This window comes from Neoarius graeffei, chromosome 8, assembly GCF_027579695.1.
Source record: "Neoarius graeffei isolate fNeoGra1 chromosome 8, fNeoGra1.pri, whole genome shotgun sequence".
Taxonomy (NCBI): Eukaryota; Metazoa; Chordata; class Actinopteri; order Siluriformes; family Ariidae; genus Neoarius; species Neoarius graeffei.
Genome location: NC_083576.1, coordinates 11,330,838 through 11,353,965, shown reverse-complemented (window position 1 = coordinate 11,353,965; position 23,128 = coordinate 11,330,838). Strand labels below are relative to the sequence as shown.

The 23,128-nt window shown below is 42.4% G+C and overlaps 1 protein-coding gene across 6 annotated transcripts in view; it reads right to left on the bottom strand.

Annotated features, from left to right (window-relative positions):
• The window catches only part of rapgef2b (Rap guanine nucleotide exchange factor 2b), a 306,645-nt gene that overhangs the window by 192,329 nt on the left and 91,188 nt on the right, over positions 1 to 23,128 (bottom strand). For all 6 annotated transcript variants that reach the window (XM_060927285.1, XM_060927286.1, XM_060927290.1 and 3 more), the window contains exons 2-3: positions 10,728 to 10,798; positions 4,901 to 4,957 (exon numbers count right to left, since the gene is read on the bottom strand). In XM_060927285.1, coding sequence (XP_060783268.1) covers positions 4,901 to 4,957; positions 10,728 to 10,798 — 128 coding nt within the window. The remainder of the gene's footprint in view (positions 1 to 4,900; positions 4,958 to 10,727; positions 10,799 to 23,128) is intronic.

The following is a 23,128-nucleotide window of genomic DNA, read 5'->3' as shown; positions in this document are numbered from 1 at the left end:
GACAGGGGAATCCTGGGCACACAGTCCTACACCCACACGCATTTCCAATCATTGTCACAGCAGGATTTTGTTTCACATCCCAGCCTCCACGTGGATGCTTAACACATTAAGTGAAACAGTAAAAGGTTTCAGAACAGTGATGAGAATGAAATGCTAATTACACACAAAGTCACATGACAACACACACAACACGACAAATGTATTCATTGCTAAGTCAGTGGTGCAGCTCTAGGCATCAGTCGTTAAGCTAATTTTGGATTTCAAGATTGTGTGTGTGTGTGTGTCAGGGCATCTGAACATGCTCCGAGAACATCACTGTGGAATCTCTGGTGCTTCTGTAAGATCTCCATCTTTTTTTTTTTCCACACAAGGAAAGGAAGAGGAAGAAATTAACCCAAAAACTATCCAACTATACACCTGCTACTTCACAATCTGTTCAAGATAAGTTTAATGGGGTAAATAGCACAAATAATGGACAGCCAACGTGTGTGAAAAATTATCATCTCAATAACAGTATTTTATTCAAAATGTTCTTCAGGAAATATTTGAATATTTACGGACAATTTCTTGGTCTTCATCCATTTAATCATTCATTCCTCCATTCAGTCATCACCTGCCCAGCCCAGGAACCCTCCGTGCGAGATGGAATACACCCTGAATAAAACCCCAGACCATCACAGAGCACCATACACACACACTTACACACCCTAGGGGAAATTTAGACTAACCATTTCACCTACCAGACAGGCTTTGGATGGCTGACTATCGATAGCACTGGGAATCTCAAACACTACGTTCACACTGCAAGGCTTAAAGGAACAGTCCACCGTACTTCCATAATGAAATATGCTCTTATCTGAATTGAGACGAGCTGCTCCGTACCTCTCCGAGCTTTGCGCGACCTCCCAGTCAGTCAGACGCAGTCAGACGCGCTGTCACTCCTGTTAGCAATGTAGCTAGGCTCAGTATGGCCAATGGTATTTTTTGGGGCTGTAGTTAGATGCGACCAAACTCTTCCGCGTTTTTCCTGTTTGCATAGGTTTATATGACCAGTGATATGAAACAAGTTCAGTTACACAAATTGAAACGTGGCGATTTTCTATGCTATGGAAAGTCCGCACTATAATGACAGGCGTACTAACACCTTCTGCGCGCTTCGGCAGCGCATTGATACGGAGCTCAGATATCAATGCAGAAGGTGTTAGTACGCCTGTCATTATAGTGCGGACTTTCCATAGCATAGAAAATCGCCACGTTTCAATTTGTGTACCTGAACTTTGTTTCATGTCACTGGTCATATAAACCTATGTAAACAGGAAAAACGTGGAAGAGTTTGGTCGCATCTAACTACAGCCCCAAAAAATACCATTGGCCATGCTGAGCCTAGCTACATTGCTAACAGGAGTGACAGCGCGTCTGACTGCGTCTGACTGACTGGGAGGTTGCGCAAAGCTCGGAGAGGTACGGAGCAGCTCGTCTCAATTCAGATAAGAGCATATTTCATTATGGAAGTACGGTGGACTGTTCCTTTAATGCTCAATTCCGATTTTTTTGTGAGGTCGTTCACATTAACAAATATATGCGACTTGTATGTGATCCTCAGTATGAACGAAAAGCGACCTAAGTGTTCCGCATGCGCATTGCAGGATACGACGACGTCACACGCAGTGAGCATGGCCAGTGTTTACGGAAGTAACCTAAAGTTTCCTGTGTATGACAGTAGCCAGCATGGAGTACCTGGCGATGATGCAGTTGTTGCGACGGAGCCAGAACATGCACAATAGCCTGATGTTAAGGAGGAGGTTGAGAAGGAAGAGGGCAAGGGTTTTGGCTCAGGCGTTCTGCGGGGTAGTGACTGCAACCTCCGTTCAAAGGAACATCAAAGCCATGTTGTTGTAACTTTTTTTGAGAGACCCGCCGCCTACTTCAGCGCAGAATAGTGACGTTTGTGGCTTGTTGATGACGTGTAAGTCGGATGAATGCGACCTGGCGGTTCAGACTGAAGTTGCATATGAAAAGATCGGATAGGAATCGGAATTAGGACCACATATCCAAACGGCCTGGGTCGGATTTGAAAAAAATCGGATCTGTGTCGTTCATATTGTCAATAAAAGATCGGATACAGGTCACATATGGGCGAAAAAATCGGATTTGAGTCACTTCAGCCTGCAGTGTGAACGTAGTGTAACAGATTCCAACTATCACGAAGAGATCAAGATTTAAATGTCTTTTGGAAAGCGTGGTGTCTGCAGGTTTTAACATTCAATCTGGCCACACCTCATTCTAACCTCACCCCCAGAGCCAATCAGCGATAATTAGGGGCCACAATAAGATGAAGGCACATTGCACTCGACCTTACGCCTGATCCCAGCATGTTTTTGGTACAGAGGAGGAAGCTGGAGGAAAAGGGAAAATAAATGATTGCCAAAATGTATAAATAAATTAATTACTAAATTATTTATTAATTTTAAATGAATAGAATATATTATAAAATTGTTGGACATTATAATATTGTAAAAATATGGTTTATTATAGTAATATATGTAACAATTATTTCACGAAATCAAGTCGTACATGAGCTGATAGCCAACGAGGCACAAAGCAACGAGTTGGCTATAAGCCATGTACGACGAAATCAAGTGGAATAACGGTTTTATTCTGTCCACATTCACTGCAGTTTGAGAAACAGAGCATTTTTATTTTTTTGCAAATTCAATAAATAAAAACTTTATACAAAACGGCCAACAAAATCATTTCCGCTTAGAATGTAAACAAACTGGCGAAGTGACAGTCGCAATTTGTAAAAAAAAAAATTTTTAAATGCTATAATAATTCCTGAAAAATATTTTTTTTAAAAAGATGCGTTCTTCCCATCAAATACTTTTGTTTTATATTTTGTTACTTTTTTTGTGTGTGTTTCTGGGGATTTGTTTTCGAGCAGAGATTTTATTTCGTCCTCGGTTGATTCAGCAACACGCTCCACCATTTTGTAATGCTTCTTCTTCTTTAGAGGTTTTTTGGCGGTTGGCAAACCAACTTATTTCTTTTAAATACTTGATACAGCCATTTTGTTTTTCTCTACTCATGGTATACGAGCTGATAGCCTAAGAGTAGAGTAGCCAATCAGAGCACACGATTGCTCATATCCAGTGAATGTGGATAGAATAAAAACCATGATCAAATGTTTGGTAATTATTGTGATATAAAAATTCAATACTCGCTCATTACTAATACGATAATCACATCATCTGCAATCCCTGAACTGCACAAGGTCAGATGTTAATCATTATAAAATTCGCTGATGACACCACTCTGGTAGGACTCATCACAAAGAATGACGACACTGCTTATAGAGATGAGGTCCAGAGATTGACAGAGTGGTGTGACAGCAACAACCTCACCCTTAACACCAGAAAGACCAAGGAGGTGGTCATGGACTTCCATAAGAGCAAAGCCGACGCCCACCAATAAAAGGTGACATAGTGGAGAGAGTGCCCACCTTTAAGTTCCTGGGGACCCACATCTCTGGGGACCTGTCTTGGGCGGCTAATACAACTGCCCTAGTAAAGAAAGCCCAGCAGCGCCTCCATTTCCTGAGGGTCCTGGCATGGAACAGGCTGCAGACCAACTTGTTGGTCTCATTCTATCGGGCCACGATTGAGAGCGTGCTGGTGCACGCCATCCCAGTGTGGTACGCTGGCTGCACAGTGGCCAACAGAAAGAGGCTACAGAGGGGTTGTCCACTCCCCTCCCTGGATGCAATCGCCAGCTCCAGGTGTCTCACCAGAGCCAAGGCGATCATAAAAGACCACTTTCATCCCAACCATCACCTGTTTAGCATGCTGCCCTCTGGGAAAAGGTTCAGTTCCTTTAGATGTAAAACCAACAGATTCAAGAACAGCTTCTTCCCTTGGGCAGTTAGAACTTTAAATGCACTTAAAAAAAAAAAAAAAACTGTTTTTACAGGTTGCTATGAGTGAGTGTGTGTGTGTGGGACACCACACTACCACTATTGATTGATCATGTGTGTAGGTCACCACACTGCTGCTACTGATCATACCCATATCATGTGCAATGCTAATGTGCAATATCTATCTGCCTACCTCTATTCTTATTTCTTATTTATTTTATTATTATTACTAGTATTACTTCTACTTAGTATGTTGTATTTATTATGAATGCTTTTTATATGTTCTCTTGCACCTTTGTGGCCATGCTGGCTAAATTTCGTTGTTCAGGCAACTGCTCAATGACAAAGTCTTGAATCTTGAATCTTAAAACAGCCAAATGAGAATGACCGGTTATTAACGAACAATATTCACACACACACACACACACACACACACACACACACACACACACACACACACACACACACACACCAGGACAGCTCAGTAAATGAGCTTCTCATCTTCATGGGCATTGTGTACTGTCCCGGAGCGAGACCCGAATCGTCGTTCTGCCTCCAGGAGAAAAAGAAAATGGAGTGTGAAATTGGAGGGGTGCATCTGCACAATGGGGGGCAGGAAACACACTAGGGACAGTGGTGTTTGTGTGTGTGTTTGTACGTATTCATTATTCATTTGTCTTCCAGTCCAGGCAGAACAGGACAGGACAGAACTGAACCGAAGTGAGACAATGCTTGAATAGGCTTCCAAAAGCATTACGAGGACATTAGGGACTTACTAAACACAACCTTACACACATACACACACACAAAGTTGCAAAAAAAGTGGGCGAGCCAAAACTGGGTCAGTGTGTGTGTAATATGAAGATCAATATCAGTATCCGTGGCATCCGAGATCCAAGAAGCAGCAACATGACCACATTTAACGTCAGCGTATTAATTTTTTTTTTTATCTTAGAGGGAAAAAAAAAAATTAGAAAAAAGAGCACTTACTAGTAAAGCACTTCATTTGCTTCATGTCTTTCATAACGCACAGTTTCACACATCATCCTGCAAAAAGAGAGAGAGAGAGAGAGAGAGAGAGAGAGAGAGAGAGAGAGAGTGAGTTTCAGTCACAGGCTGTGAAAGCTAATGCAATTTGGCAGATGGCTCCACATAGTGTCATAATTTCTTTTGCGTTCATCACAATCAAGGTCTTCTTATTTAAAATAAATTAAAAAAAAGTGTTCAAAAAGGATGAAGGAAGGGGTTTTGAAATAGAACGAGTCTGAATCATTTGCACGTTCTTCTTTGATTAACTTAATATCAGAGGGAGTAAGTCAAGAGTGGCCATGTGACAGATTTCTGGGAAAATCAATCCAAAATAAATTTGAAATTTACATGCTTTCTGGTGGCTTCTGGTGCATTCTCAGCTAATAAATTACCATTTCCCTGTAAAATACCTGCAAAATATGTATGAAAGTCCCCTCCAGATGTTTGTGTGCTTGGCTTTCTCAGTTACCCCCTATAGTACGCTGCCTGGCTCTGCAACATAACTACATACAGTATGTGACCCCTCACCAAATCCAGGGACACATGTCGGCCGAAACGAATCCGAGATAATCGCAAAAGAAGCATTTTTTTTCGAAATTTGTGATTTTTGTTTTTTTCCATCATGTGCAAGTTGAGATCTTGAAGAATGCAATCAGTATTTGAGATAATAGATTGTTTTGTTGGAAAAGCATACATTTTTTGTTGCAAATTGTCTTGTTTTTGTCAGGACTGTAGCCTGCTGGGGGGTGTGGGTAAATTACCATATGGGCCATTCACATGATGATTTAAGTCTTTTTTTTTTTTTTTTTCCGCGAATCAGCTGTATGATACGGGTTGAGCGCATGGCTACTTAACTGCATACAGGCGTGTGATTTCACTATGGAATGAGGAAGCTAAACAGAGCGCAGAGGAGCTGGAACACCGCGAAGCAAAACAGACACACGGTATTTACATCGGAGATAATCATTTCTAGCAAAAAAAAACGCAACCTCGTTTTCCAGATTGAATGGAATACTTGAATGATCGGATGATACACGGACCGTTCTAGGATTACATTCCATCGGAGGCATTGATGTGTGCAAGGCGCCGTTTCTCTTTCTGATGGGGTAAGTTTATTAATCTAAGGCTGTGTGGTTATTTTTGCATGTAACGGAGAGTGTTGTGGTTTGGTTAAGCCTAGGTCACAACCGGACGTACGATTTTTTGGCCGTGTGATTTTTGGCGTTTCCCAAACCGCTGCGTTTTTTTTTTTTTGTTCATGGAGAAAGACGCGCGTTGGCCGTAAGTTTGTCTTGCAACCTGAAAAAAACGTAAGCGCCTGTAGAGTTTGTTTGACATGACAAAGAACCTCTGCGGCCGGTCTGCGGCTCGAAAATCAGCATATCACACGCGCGCTCTCCGTGTGTTTCTTGCATGTAGACCGGCTGTAGGAGCACGTACTGTACGGCCGGTTGTGACCGAGGCTTTACATGAAACTAGTGTTGTGCAAGTTGTGTCATCATCGTGCTATCTTTCTTTCTTACGGTGTGAGTAATTTTTCAACCACAAAACGTTAAAGTATACTTTAGGACTTATTTTTGTACTTCATAATTGTGTTGGGCATACTTTGCATGGAAGGAAAATTGACGTGGTGATCTTTGTTTACATGAAAGTAGCATCGTGCTAGCTAGTAGGGGGTAGGGCTTTCCTTAATATCATGCAAATGAGCAGCATTATGTGCCCGCCCTGCACCCAGAGTAGCTGAGATGGAAAACTTTGAGGGCGATTTTCTCCCTTTTCTGTTTTAAGAAGTATACACTTTCAAAAGGCCACACATTCTTCAAATATTGTCAGATCTCCACATGGAAGGCATCATTGGAAAGCTTAGAAACTGTACTTTCTGAATCTGTCAATAACTCAAAATGTCCCCGGGCGGACATGTGTCCCTGGATTCCGTTATCTGACACAAATGCTACGGCATAGTCACATGGCCCAGCTTAGCCAATCAGAGCACGAGAATCGATCAACAAATATGGCGTTGCTTCCAGTCATGACCCGAATCAAAGACAATTTTGTGATGGAATAATTGGATTTGCAGCAAATTATGGGCAACGGAGATGATATAAAATCACTTGAACATTGAAAGGCGAGGGTTTTGTTGTTGTTGTTGTTTTTTCTTCATGGGATTCATGCTGCGTTCATGTGCTATGGGAAGATGATATTTTCCAGTTGGGAAGTGGTATTTACCAGTGTGTTGTGTTCACATGCTTTTGTTGTTGTTGACAAATTAAAGATGGTGGACCAGATTCAAGTTAGCAATAGTTAGTTAGCTATCGTTAGCAATAGCGTCTGCTCTGGATAGGTAAAAACAAACCATAACACATTTTTAAAGGAAACGGATTTCTAACGTATTATATTACACTTGTTAATGATGCAACATTGCATAGACACACTACCCACTAGTACTAGTAAAAAAAAAAAAAAAACTTTAGTAGCGTACAATACTTAACATTCAAGTGTCTTGTACCGCTCGCCGCCATGTTGAAAAGGTTAAAGTTCATCTCATCTCGGCAACTCGTGTATCAAAATTTTCTACGAGTTGCCCAGTGGAAAATACCACAAGAGGGGGCGTTCATGTGTGCTTTCCATGTCAGCGTTTGGTATTTACCATAATTCCCATAGCACATGAACGCACCATGAGTAGCTGGCGCAGACCGTCTGTGCAGACGGAGAAAACCTCCGGTCGCCGGCACTTGTTGACATCTCTGTGACCCCAATATTGTGAGTTGAATTGAATTGTGAATTGGGTGAATCGTTACCTGCCTACATTTAACTACTGACGTAGTCTAGCTTTAGTGATTGTGTTCAATAGTCTCTCTCTCTCTCTCTCATTATCTGTAGCTGCTTTATCCTTCTACAGGGTCGCAGGCAAGCTGGAGCCTATCCCAGCTGACTACGGGCGAAAGGCGGGGTACACCCTGGACAAGTCGCCAGGTCATCACAGGGCTGACACATAGACACAGACAACCATTCACACTCACATTCACACCTACGGTCAATTTAGAGTCACCAGTTAACCTAACCTGCATGTCTTTGGACTGTGGGGGAAACCGGAGCACCCGGAGGAAACCCACGCGGACACGGGGAGAACATGCAAACTCCACACAGAAAGGCCCTCACCGGCCACGGGGCTCGAACCCAGGACCTTCTTGCTGTGAGGCGACAGCGCTAACCACTACACCACCGTGCCGCCCGTTCAATAGTCTATTTTTCCCTTTTAAAGTTTTTGAAATGTGAATTTTTGTTTGAGAACATGTTCTATAAGTCATGTACAAGTCCATAGCATGCTAACGTGCTGTTTTGGGTCGTATCTTATATTATGCCGGAAACATATTTTCTTTTCTAAATACTGTAAAACTTTATGAAATTAGCTTTTTTTTTTTATAAAGAGCACAGTTAACGTTGAGGTTAGTTGAGGTAAACACCATCACCCACCTCTTCCAAACACACCACCCCACCCCCATTAAAAAAATACACACATCTACTATAAGAGAGCAGCATTTTTTTATTACTTTTTCACACTTTTTTTTATTATTTTGATTCTCACACCACCACATAACAGCACAACACATTCCTAACACTACAATAAATTCAGAAACCACACTGTGGATGTTGAGAGTTCACATCAGTTCCTGTGATGGGCATTCCTGAGGACGCCCGTAGACCACTGAGGGGCCTCACAGGCCCCAGGGTTTGGAATGTTCTAGAACACCCAAGTCATGCGGTTTAGTGTTGTTGTTCCTGAAGCTAATCCGGTATGACATACAATGACCTGAGAAACCTTTGAGAGGTTAAAATAATGGAGAACAATAAAAATACTTCAGTACTTACTGTATGAAGATTTTCTGCACAGTGTAAACATTGGATCTTAGTTTGTTTTTTGTATTTTCCACTTAAATGTTCACTGCGTTTCCAAAACGATTTCATATTTTCAAAAAAAGGTTAGTTGTTAAGTCAAAATTTTCTGGTGAAATTCAACACTGTTTGGTTTCTAGTTGATGCTAATTCTAATTTTGGTCTAACTGTAGCTGTAGAGAGTCTTTTACTTGAAAATTACCACCATATCTGAGGAAAATATCGATATTCCCAATAAATTTGTTCTGTCATTATACCTTTACAATGTTTATATAATGCTTTACCAGCTACGTTAGCCAAATTGCTAGCCTGATTCGCTAGCTAGCTTTGATTCTCAGCATCTAGCTTTCCCAGTTACCTGACAAGAACGTTTTCAAGTCTTTAAGCTAACATTTTGTTGTTTAGTATTTACCTTCATTTGAATTTCCATTTCAAGTATGAAATGGAGTACAAAATGGTTCCCAATATTTACTTTTCTGATGTTAATTTTTTTTTTTTTTGGCAATCCCAATGATTCAAGATGTCCATACACCAATATAATATAATTTATTTAAACCTTAAACATGGACGTGGACATGTTTTTTGCTTCATATACACTTTTATGGGCGGCACGGTGGTGTAGTGGTTAGCGCTGTCGCCTCACAGCAAGAAGATCCGGGTTCGAGCCCCGTGGCCGGCGAGGGCCTTTCTGTGCGGAGTTTGCATGTTCTCCCCGTGTCCGCGTGGGTTTCCTCCGGGTGCTCCGGTTTCCCCCACAGTCCAAAGACATGCAGGTTAGGTTAACTGGTGACTCTAAATTGAGCGTAGGTGTGAATGTGAGTGTGAATGGTTGTCTGTGTCTATGTGTCAGCCCTGTGATGACCTGGCGACTTGTCCAGGGTGTACCCCGCCTTTCGCCCGTAGTCAGCTGGGATAGGCTCCAGCTTGCCTGCAACCCTGTAGAACAGGATAAAGCGGCTAGAGATAATGAGATGAGATATACACTTTTACACACCTTTCTGTTTTTAGAGGATTTACATACTTCACTTGCACGAAAGAAAAAACTGAAATGAAAGTGAGTCTAATGAATGATGACCTTTTTTTAATATTAGGACATCTATACGTCTGGGGAATTTATTATTATATAAAAATTGACTTTCCCCACATGTACCAGTGTAACACACACACAATCCTATCAGCGTTTATGATTTTCCACCCACTTAATACCTGGCCAGTGGTGCTTCTACGTGCGATCAGTCAGTTTTCATAATAAATTCTATCATGGGAGCTGACAGTTCATACTTAGAATCTAATCAGAGCCAATATTAAATCTTTATGAGATTGTTATAGATGAAAAAAAAAGACATTTCTGAAGCACTGATATGAGAATGTCTCTTCAAATGTTCCACAAAACAACAGTAATCATAAATGTACTATTTGCACAACAGCAAAACACACTCAATGCCACTAGAGGGCGCCAAACACTCAGTTAATAAATAAATGTATTTAATCAAACTGATAAACTTAATTTGATTTTATTTCTTACATTTACTTTTTTTTTAATAACCAAATGACCTGGTTTTATATTGTGAATGTGTACGTTATTGTTTTTCATTTCAATAAATCGCTACAAATACTGTTTGCATCCGTTCAGTTTCTGCCACTGGACATTTTCTGTGATATGAAGTTATGAAGATCAGCTTTCCCCAAAGTATGTTTCTCTCTTGCATGCATGTCGATCACAACTAGAGTTCGAGCATGTGACATTCTGGTTGCATTGCATTCAATAAATAAATAAATAAATAAATAAAAATTAATGCCACGCTTGTACATTTCTGACTCATATATAAAATGTTAGTATCCAAATATACATTTCTTCAAATCCACAAATCCATCCACCCACACTCAGTTTTACCTTAACTGATGTTCTCGGAGATTGGACAGTGCCTCCATACCGTGTAAATATGAATACACAATCTCCAAATCCTGCAGAGGAAACAGAAAGAGAACAGAGATCAGTAAAGCTTCATCTTTATATATATACACACACACACACACACACACACACACACACACACACACACACACACACACACACACACACACACACAGTGGGTCAGGGGCTGCAGTCTGTACACTCTTATGCTATAAGTGGGAGTGATTAAATGGAATTAGAGGAATTTCCATCCACAGAAACAAACAGTTATTTGGGCAGCGCCAAAACTCCTCCGTGCAAATTCACTGAATTCAGTGTCTCCTTTATACGACACCGGACACGTCACTGAAAGCCAAGAATAAACATTATGAAAACATATACCTCTTTCAGACCTCGCAAAATTTCTACATTGAGATGTATGTACGTATGTATACATAGACACGAGTGTTTTACTGGGAAATACGCCACTCGTGTATTTTCATATGAGCTACATCCGGGACATGGAGAACCAAAAGCGTGAAATCTCTATGGACCCTTTTCACGTGACGTCATGACAAACGCGGCCGCCATTTTGGACATGTACTACCAGTAGTTTACCACAGCCAACATTGAGGAACGGCAGCAAAGAAAGTTTTTACTTTCAGCAAGACTTCCATCATGCCACTATATTGTTGTGCACCTGGATGTAGTAACCATCAACAAACAAGGCAAGGGTTATCATTTTATCGGATCCCGACGGAGAAGATGGATAGCGGCCATTAACAGATTGGCAGCCCTCGGCATACCAGCGCTTGTGTAGTGACCACTTTGTTGGAGGTAAGACGAATAAAATTAGCCAGAAAAGGCATTACACTGCTGTTAACATTCTGTGGCGGCGAGTGTGTAACCAAATAGGTTAAAATAACCCATTGTAACCTCTTTGTTCTTCTGTAGTAGCTATTGACTAGCTAATGTCAACAAGTAGCTGGTATGTTACTGTAGCAATGTTTACGTTCAGTCATTTGGATGACTGTTAAAACCTTTCAGTCTCAAGTTTTTCCTTTACTGTATTTACTAGTTTACTGTAATTATGATCCGGCAGCTATTTACACCGGATCCAGTGTAAATAGCTGCCGGAGCCAACGTCCGAGGTTCCGGAGCCAGCGCTCCGGCTTGCTTCCCCTCAAATTAAGCAGTGCGCTCCGGCTTGCTCCGGAGCAAGCTGCTTAATTTGAGGGGGAGCAAGCCGGAGCGCGCTCCGGAACCTCGGACGTTGGCGTGTATGTGTATGGCGATGGGTTTTTAACGACATAGGTATACAGATCATGTGGGCTGAAGTCAGGTAAAGACGAGGGCTTCGTGTACTTCCGTACGTCAGTGAACAATCCTGGTGGAAGCAGGTAAACATCGTTCTCTAAGCCTGCTAACCTCAATTTTTGCAAATACCTCTCCCTCTGCTCGCCCTGTAAATGCCCTACGTCGCTGGATAGTGAAGGTGTTTTCTGCATCTCGCTCCTTTTTCTTTTATGTTTTTCGTTTGTCGCCTTCCTCGCATTCAAACTGATTCGAGCCGAAGTCCGCTACATGTCCAAAATGGCGGTCACGTTTACAAAGGTCACATGACTGAAAAGGGTCTATAGATCACTCGTGAGGAAATCGATGAATTGTTTTGAAAAGTTTGTGTACTTTTTTCTTTGTGAATGTGTCTATATTAATAAAAAGAAAAATCACTCGTTGGCTTAAAGACAGGAAGTTTATCCTCTCGTGTTGAAAAATTCGCATTTTCATATGTCACTCCCAGTGTTTTTCCGCTGACTAGATGTGCGTTGTCAAAATGGCGAACCGGTTCAAAATGAAAATTTCCTTGATTAACTTGTGGTTGGTTTGTTTGTTTTTTGTGGGCGTGTTCATATAATAGAAAGAACATTACACGGTGGTGCGAAGATATGAAGTTTATCTTTTGAATATATACATTCATCACTCGAAGATAAACTTTACATCTTTCAGTTTTGAAAGAATCACATCCAGAGTACACTTTTTTGATCTCTGCACATGAGAATGAGAAAACCATTTTAAAAATGCCCAGACTTCTACACTGAGCATACACATAATATTTAGCAATAACATCACTACAATGATAGTACCAGCCATACTAGGGAAATCCCTGATCAGTAGTCAGCAACGTATCCAGAAGTTTATCTTCAGACAGACCTTTGGGGAAGTCATGGCCTAATGGTTAGAGAAACAGCTTTGGGACCAAAAGGTTGCTGGTTCGATTCCCCAGACTAGCAGGACTGACTTAAGTGCCCTTGAGCAAGGCACCTAACCCCCAACCGCTCCGGCAAGAGTGGTGGTGTACCTTGTGTCTGATTAGCCAAAAGAAAAACTGATGATGTGATCATCAGTTCAGGCATTGAAACAGACCTTGGCAAAAGTAAACAGGAACGATTTTCACTCACAGTCCACCACTAGCCTACATATTCTTTATAACCTACTGCTGAACTGAATGACAGGTCAGACACCCCGTATCGCAACTGCAGCGTACGCGGTAACCAAGCCAGTCCAATCGTCCATTCTTTGTTGGTGTTGAAATGGAATATATATATATATATAATAAACCACAAAATACTACCACATTTATATTCAATTTATATTCATCAAGCACCTGTTAACCAGAAGCAGCGTTCTGCCATGTCAGAACATAAATGCATAATATAATGCTGTCACACCTCCCTTTATTACAGAAACACACAAGATCATATTTACACATTTGACTTCTTGCAGTGTAATATAAACAAATGGTTGGATAGAGATTAGCTGAACACGCACTAGCACAGTGTAAGTGAGTCAAGTGAACTTGTCAGTCGGCTTATATAGATGTCAGTCAAACCCATCGAGCATTATACAAATAAAAATGTATTAGTAGGGCGGCACGGTGGTGTAGTGGTCAGCATTGTCGCTTCACAGCAAGAAGGTTCTGGGTTCGGGCCCAGTGGCCGATAGGGCCTTTCTGTGTGGCGTTTGTATGTTCTCTCCGCATCTGCGTGGGTTTCCCCCACTGTCCAAAGACATGCAGGTTGGGCTAATTGGTGGCTCTAAATTGACCGTAGGTGTGAATGTGAGTGTGAATGGTTGTTTGTCTCTGTGTCAGCCCTGCGATAACCCGGCGACTTGTCCAGGGTGTACCCCGCCTCTCGCCCATAGTCAGCTGGGATAGGCTCCAGCTTGCCCACGACCCTGTACAGGATAAGCGGTTACGGATAATGGATGGATGGAAAATTACTGGATGATGATCTCAACCAATTTACACACCAAGGGTTGTTTGGTTGCGATATCACTGCAAACCACAAGGTGGCATTCTTCGAATACTGCAGAAGGAAAATTTCAATCGTGCTGCAGTCTGAGTTTTTTTGCCCCTCTCCCACAAACACAGAACACGTATAAATAGTAAGAGAGATTTCAGAACTCCATATTGCATGTCGGTGCATTCCACTGATTTCTAGGGGAAAAGGAAAGCAAAGAAAGGAAGAAGGGGGAGGGAAGGAAGAAGGGGGAGGGAGAGAAGGAAGAAAGGGGAAGGAAGAAGGGGGAGGGAGAGAAGGAAGAACGGGGAAGGAAGAAAGGGGAAGGAAGGAAGGAAGGAAGGAGGGGGAGGGAAGGAAGGAAGAAGGGGAAGAAAGGAAGGAAGGAAGGTGTGGGGAGGAAGGAAGGAAGGAAGGAAGGAAGGAAGGAAGGAAGGAAGGAGAGGGAAGAATGGGGAAGGAAGGAAGGAAGGAAGGAAGGAAGGATGGGGAAGGAAGGAAGGAAGGAAGGAAGGAAGGAAGGAAGGAAGGAAGGAAGGAAGGAAGGAAGAAGAGGGAAGAATGGGGAAGGAAGGAAGGAAGGAAGGAAGGAAGGAAGGTGTGGGAAGGAAGAAAGGGGAAGGAAGGAAGGAAGGAAGGGGGAGGGAAGGAAGGAAGGGGAGGGAAGAATGGGGAAGGAAGGAAGAAGGGTGTGGGAAGGAAGAAAGGGGAAGGAAGGAAGGAAGGAAGGAAGGAAGGAAGGAAGGAAGGAAGGAAGGAAGGAAGGAAGGAAGGAAGGAACAGAGGGGTCAGGAACAATAAGAAGCAGATATGTGGTGCACATAACGTGCATAATCAGAGTGATTAAAAATATTGGCCCTCTTACAGTTACATTAGATGTATAGTGTGAGTGTTCCAGAGAAGTAAATATATTCCTAATCGCTCATTTGACAAAATATTTAATAATAAACATTTCCCAATTCACTTACACCTGTTCCTTTCCTAGCTTTACAAAATTTGATGACGTGTTTAAATTGAGGTTATTTAAAAACACAAATGAAATTTTTCAAAGCATTCAAAAAGTGTTTTCCCCCTCCATAATAAAAACCACCAGGCAGATATTACTTGTGCTACTAGTCTGTGAAACATATTGCACAAAATGCCTCGTTTGTCCGCTTCGTATTTCCTCGAGGGGATGCAAACTTTTGCATTCGACTGGAAATACTAAACAATGTACACAACAGATGTTTGCAAACAGGGGCAAGTTTTATCTCTTACTCAAAAAAAAAAAAGTGCTGATGCTCCAAGTTCAGAGTGGCTGAGACAGGACGTCTGACAGGATTAAGTTCATTTTTGTGGAACAAACAAACAGTTTGAAATAAAAACCAAAATGATCTAATGAGGAAGTAAATCCACGACACACAAATGTTCACTTGGTGAAATGAGAGCTGCCTCAATGAGTGTGTGAGAGAGGGTGTGTGTGTGAGAGACAGCACACAGTGCCCCCTGTCCTTTCCCCACAGCCATACGGCTCTACAGCACTGGGCCACCTTTGTGCTCACAAAGGCATGCTGGGATAGCAGTGGGACAAAAGAGGCTCTGTCCTCACACACAGGCTCGATTTAGCCTGCTCTCAGAGAGCCGATATTACAACACACAAAAGGTACTTCACTTTCTCTCTCTCTCTCTCTCTCTCTCTCACACGCACACACTAAATGTTAGTGTTTTGATATTTTGGCATACACCAACGGCAAGATGTTTTCGACTGAAAGAGCACATCCTGATAATATTTGGGTTTGAATAGGTTATGTGAAGTTATACCAAGTTCATATTAAGTTTTGCTCACACTGTGCTTTTTCACATCATCATCATCATCATCAAATCTCAATTCAGAGATCGAGTAACAGCGATAAGACCTGGCATTTTGCTTAAAGGAAAAAGTACAGTTGCTTTCTGTGACAGGATTAAAACTGCATTAATGCGACATATTTACAGGGTGGGGCGGCACGGTGGTGTAGTGGTTAGCGCTGTCGCCTCACAGCAAGAAGGTCCTGGGTTCGAGCCCCGTGGCCGGCGAGGGCCTTTCTGTGCGGAGTTTGCATGTTCTCCCCGTGTCCGCGTGGGTTTCCTCCGGGTGCTCCGGTTTCCCCCACAGTCCAAAGACATGCAGGTTAGGTTAACTGGTGACTCTAAATTGAGCGTAGGTGTGAATGTGAGTGTGAATGGTTGTCTGTGTCTATGTGTCAGCCCTGTGATGACCTGGCGACTTGTCCAGGGTGTACCCCGCCTTTCGCCCGTAGTCAGCTGGGATAGGCTCCAGCTTGCCTGCGACCCTGTAGAACAGGATAAAGCGGCTAGAGATAATGAGATGAGATTTACAGGGTGCGAACTCAGTTGGATTACACGTTTATCCACACAGAAGAAGCGTCTCAGCCTGTGTCTCCACCTGGTGTTACTCCATTGAACTACGGTACGATATATCTAAGGTTAAGGGGGTCAACTTTATATACATATATATGTGTGTGAATCTCATCTCATTGTCATCTCATTATCTCTAGCCGCTTTATCCTGTTCTACAGGGTCGCAGGCAAGCTGGAGCCTATCCCAGCTGACTACGGGCGAAAGGCGGGGTACACCCTGGACAAGTCGCCAGGTCATCACAGGGCTGACACATAGACACAGACAACCATTCACACTCACATTCACACCTACGCTCAATTTAGAGTCACCAGTTAACCTAACCTGCATGTCTTTGGACTGTGGGGGAAACCGGAGCACCCGGAGGAAACCCACGCGGACACGGGGAGAACATGCAAACTCCGCACAGAAAGGCCCTCGCCGGCCCCGGGGCTCGAACCCAGGACCTTCTTTCTGTGAGGCGACAGCGCTAACCACTACACCACCGTGCCGCCTATGTGTGTGAATATTATATATAAGTGGAAAACAACTAGCCGTAAGTCTTGCTCTACTCAGTTTGTTAAAACGTAGACATCTGTTTCAGTTTACAACCCATAACTCATTCTGATTGGCCGACGACATCTCTGTTTTGCATTAAATCTCAAAGAGCAAGCCCACCTTCCTATACCGTGTTACACATTAGAAATAAAAGACAGCAGGGTGTCCTGTTAGAGGGAAATAATTAATGGCACTCAGCAGTGGTGTGATGCAGTCTGACGTGTAACCGAGATATATATATATTTGCTCATCAGCAATTAACAACTGAAGAGTTGAGGGTGAAGTGGAACGTCTTGTTCAAGATCCCAAATACGACAGTACTTGGATTTCAACTCAAACACGGTTTTATTGCGCTTAAACCACAGCAAAATATTCATTTATTTGTTTTAAAGGGGACATATTATACTTTTTTTTTTTTTTACAAGTTAACACAGTTCCCTGACGTCTTAATAAAATGTCTGGTCAAAATGTCACAAGGATAAACCACCACAGCTCCCTTCTCACCTTGTCTAAACAGTCCTGATCAAAACAGCTGATTTGAGAAACGGTATGTTCCTTTAAAGTGCATATCATGGGTAAATTCAGGAGCAAGATCAATGTAATTCTCCTATTTTATATTAAACTTTGGTCAAATATCTGGAACATTCTCTGCAATTTTTTTTACCTTGCGCAATACCAGAAAAATTCAGTTGAAATCAAGCCGTTTGAGGCGAATTGGTCCGCCTCTGAAAAACTTGGCGTTTGGATTTCCCGGGAAACATTGATTTTCGTGACGTCGCGTGCGGGACGCCACCCTCTGAATCCTACGTCAGCGCTGGTTTGTTTATGAGAAAACGATCTGGTGGTTTTCTGCAAATTTCTTCAACGTTATCGCGTAATTATTAAAATGGTTAGCAGATGTATCGCAGGAGGGTGTAGCAACACCAATCTTGATGGGATTAGTACTCATCGTTTCCCAAAAGACCGGACAATGAGAGAGAAATGGGAGTGCTTGGTGTACACAGGCTGTGCACTGAAACTGTGTCACGAATCTGGCTCCAGACTCCCTTGGGATTTTTCCAGACGCGTTTTGTTATTTTATTTTTTTCTGCTGTAGACAGATGGCCTTGTGCAAAATTACCCTTCTGGATGAGTGTGTAAAGGGACATACTTTCATATAAAAAAAAACAAACACAAAATTGGTCCAGAATATGTACGTTAAATGATAATGAGCCGCTGCTCACCCCACCCCCTTTTCCACCAGCCAATCAGGTTACGATTTATCTTGAATATTCATTCGCAAAGGCGGTTCTCAAGCCATGAGTGGAGATATTCAGATGAGGGGGCGGAATCATTCTACTTGTGACACAGAACATGGAGACACATCTGAACAGCTTGTTGGAAGGACACGTTTTCTGAAAAAGGCAGAGCAAAAGAAACGGACTCGATGTCTTATTTCAGTGTTAGCGGCTCCAGTGTGATCGGCTCCAGATGTGCACAAGCACTGAAAAAGAACGACACGTCATAGTTTTTAGGTCAATAGTCACATTTAATGTTCTGGAACATCCACAAAGCATGTTAGTTCTAGTTATCACATCATATAGCAACTATAAACGGTCGTTCCCAAAGCTGTCCATCCTGAATAAAAATTCCCGTGTCTGAAAATTTAAAGGAACAGTCCACCGTACTTCCATAATGAAATATGCTCTTATCTGAATTGAGACGAGCTGCTCCGTACCTCTCCGAGCTTTGCGCGACCTCCCAGTCAGTCAGACGCAGTCAGACGCGCTGTCACTCCTGTTAGCAATGTAGCTAGGCTCAGTATGGCCAATGGTATTTTTTGGGGCTGTAGTTAGATGCGACCAAACTCTTCCGCGTTTTTCCTGTTTACATAGGTTTATATGAGCAGTGATATGAAACAAGTTCAGTTACACAAATTGAAACGTGGCGATTTTCTATGCTATGGAAAGTGCGCACTATAATGACAGGCGTACTAACACCTTCTGCGCGCTTCGGCAGCGCATTGATACGGAGCTCAGATATCAATGCAGAAGGTGTTAGTACGCCTGTCATTATAGTGCGGACTTTCCATAGCATAGAAAATCGCTACGTTTCAATTTGTGTAACTGAACTTGTTTCATATCACTGCTCATATAAACCTATGTAAACAGGAAAAACGTGGAAGAGTTTGGTCGCATCTAACTACAGCCCCAAAAAATACCATTGGCCATACTGAGCCTAGCTACATTGCTAACAGGAGTGACAGCGCGTCTGACTGCGTCTGACTGACTGGGAGGTCGCGCAAAGCTCGGAGAGGTACGGAGCAGCTCGTCTCAATTCAGATAAGAGCATATTTCATTATGGAAGTACGGTGGACTGTTCCTTTAAAGCTTTACCTTTAAATTTACAAAAGCACTGACACTGGAGACTCCTTCCATAAATGCTAAATAAACATCTCCTCATTTCTTTTAAAACCGCTTCAGTTTATGCCGAGCCTTCGTCATAGACGTCCCTGTGAATTCATCGTTACTATAGAAACGATGAGCGTATTCATATAAACCTGTGATTTGCCTTGCAGCCTGAAACGCTGAATTTTATAGAAAGCTAATCAACACCTTCTGACCAATCAGAGTCCAGAATTCACCAGAGCTGTGCTATTAAAAAATAATTCTCTGATCAAATTTTGAAGGGATTTGGGCTGATATTTAAATCCGGTTATATACTGTATCTAATAACACCTATTATTCTATCCACAGTCACTGGATATGAGCAATCGCGTGCTCTGATTGGCTACTCTACTACTAGGATATCAGCTCATATACCGTGAGTAGAGAAAAACAAAATGGCGGAGCGTGTTGCTGAACCAACCGAGGATGAAATAAAAACTCTACTCAAAAACAAAACCTCAAAAAATACAAAAAAGTACTTGATGGTAAGACCGTATCTTTTTTATTTTTCAAGAATTATTATAGCACTTTTCACAAATTGCTACGGTCGTTTCACCAGTTTGTTAAGCGGAAATGATTTTGTCTAAAAGTTTTTAATTTATCGGATTTGCAAAAAATAAAAATGCTGTTTCTCAAAATCCAGCGAACGTGGACAGAATAAAACAGTTCAATCTCGTCGTACGTGGCTTATAGCAAACTCGGTGCTACGTGCCTCATAGGCTATCAGCTCATGTACGACTCGCTTTCATGGAATAACTGTTAAATAAATCTCAGATGGTAACGAGTCGCAGATTTCCGAAGCATTTAATGAAACTGCATGTTGTGATTTGTGCTACTGAGTGCCGTTAACTTTCACCATCATCATTTTTTCTCCCAACAGGACAATAATAAATAAACGGCATGGAGAAAGTGCACAGATTTGCCACTAGATGCCAGTCAGGTCCATCTTTTCTTCAGCACTGCTGTTGGCTGGAATGAAACAAAAAGCAGAGGAAAAAAAAAATCTCTCTTTTTCTCTGAAAAATGCTTCTGAATGCAACATGGAAAGAATGTATGGAAGGCCGTTTCTTTAGCTCTGACGTCCACCGCTCACTTCCTTCTGCTCCCTCTGAGGTTAATAACAGGAGACGAACACCGAAGGACCTCAGCCCTAAGACCACTATGGCATTTAAAAGAGCATTTATATACCGGTACGCACACCATATATATCTGCTCTCTGTGAAGATTCTGATCTGAAATGAAACCAGTGCCTTGAAGACGTGTTTACATGTTTGATTGGTGAGCTGAAGAAGTCAGAAGACAGCTGATGTAACCGCTGCTGTCTCAGGTCACAACATCAAGCAATTATGTCCAATACTGAACTGGTAAATTGCCTGAGCTGTAATTACGAGCCAAATGATCCTCAAGAGCAAAGAGATCCAAAGACAGACACTTCCATGAACAATACGCCCACCCATAAACTATCTACACACACACAGTCAGGACTGAAGAATCACCAGATGTTTGTGCGACTTGGCCAAATCTGTAGCAGATCTTTTCCTCCGTCAGTCAGTTAAATCATATCTTCTCTCATTCTCCCATGGAAAAAAATTAAAATCTAGGAGTCCTCAGCATAATACACACTATTCACAACACCCAGTCACTGATAGTGTTACAAAGAACAGGGCCTCTAAATTACAATGACTTGCATAAGTATTCACCCTCATTTTGTCATGGTACAACCTGGAACTGAATTGGGAATATATATATATATACGGCATGTTCTTCCTCACCAATTCCCTTCCCCCTGCCGTGGCTGGCCTTCTTTCTATAGATAACACATATATGCTGTGTTCACACTTATACCGGTACGAAAGTGGTATAACTGTATCGATACAAAGTATACCGGTACAGTTTAGTGCATCTGTCCACACTAGCGAGAAATGTTTGCGGTTTTCTTTCACGGTATTTGAAATGCGCGTGCACGGAATGTTTCCGTGGTTACCGAGTAACTTCCTTCCGAGAATATATGGCGGATGAAACAACGTGTGTGTGCTTTTTGTTGTCAATGTACAGTCTGTATTTCTGGTGGTCATTTATTCAGTCGAATCGTATAAAACGCGCGAGGCAGTTGAGAAAGAAACAAACGAATCTCCGTTCTTCACTATTTTATTCAGCGAAGACATCGGTTGAGGGGTGTAACTTTGCGCATGCGCATTATATTTGTATCGATACAGAACCGCTTCATCTGTCCACACTACAGCGAAGCGCTACAGTACCGATACTGTACCGGTACAAAACCCATAGATTTGTGGGTTTCGTACCGATACAGTTATACCGCTACAGTACCGGTATAGTTGCTAGTGTGGACAGGTGTTGCGGTACGAAAGTAGTTTCGTCTCATCTCATCTCATTATCTCTAGCCGCTTTATCCTTCTACAGGGTCGCAGGCAAGCTGGAGCCTATCCCAGCTGACTACGGGCGAAAGGCGGGGTACACCCTGGACAAGTCGCCAGGTCATCACAGGGCTGACACATAGACACAGACAACCATTCACACTCACATTCACACCTACGCTCAATTTAGAGTCGCCAGTTAACCTAACCTGCATGTCTTTGGACTGTGGGGGAAACCGGAGCACCCGGAGGAAACCCACGCGGACACGGGGAGAACATGCAAACTCCGCACAGAAAGGCCCTCGCCGGCCACGGGGCTCGAACCCGGACCTTCTTGCTGTGAGGCGACAGTGCTAACCACTACACCACCGTGTCGCAACCTTAAAAATAATTAAATGAAAAAAACAAACAAATTATAAACTGTAATCAGTAAGCCATAATAAATGAAACAAAGTCAATATTTGGTGTGAGACGACTCTTTGCTTTAATAAATAAATAAGTCTCCGGTCCAATGAGTTCAGTTTTATAAGGAAATGAGCTGTAGGTTTTGCTGAGCATCTTCCAGAACCAGCCACAGTTCCTCTGGACACTTTGACTGCCACATTCGCGTCTAAATTTTGCACCAAAACCCAGTAGCCGGGCGGCACGGTGGTGTAGTGGTTAGCACTGTCGCCTCACAGCAAGAAGGCCCGGGTTCGAGCCCCGTGGCCAGCGAGGGCCTTTCTGTGCGGAGTTTGCATGTTCTCCCCGTGTCCGCATGGGTTTCCTCCGGGTGCTCCGGTTTCCCCCACAGTCCAAAGACATGCAGGTTAGGTTAACTGGTGACTCTAAATTGACCGTAGGTGTGAATGTGAGTGTGAATGGTTGTCTGTGTCTATGTGCAGCCCTGTGATGACCTGGCGACTTGTCCAGGGTGTACCCCGCCTTTCGCCCGTAGTCAGCTGGGATAGGCTCCAGCTTGCCTGCGACCCTGTAGAACAGGATAAAGCGGCTACAGATAATGAGATGAGATGAACCCAGTAGCCTTCATTATGTTTTCTTTTTTAATCTGAAAAGTGGTCTTTTACGTAACATGTGACTTGATTACAAACATTGTCTTTTCTCTAACATTTAATTTTTTGCCTGGGGAAAAAAAAACGAACGTTTGGAACTCTAAAATGTTTTTGTAATGTTTTGACTCGATAATGCAGAAAAAGTCATAAAATAGAAATCTATAACAAAGTTTGTACAGAAAAAAATAAGGTGCCTAAGACTTTTGCACAGAACTGTATAATAGTCTTTTTTTTTTTTTAACACCTAAACGCCATGGCTCATACACAACCTTTCAGTTTTCAATAACTCCTTGGTTTTCACAAGAGTTTGTT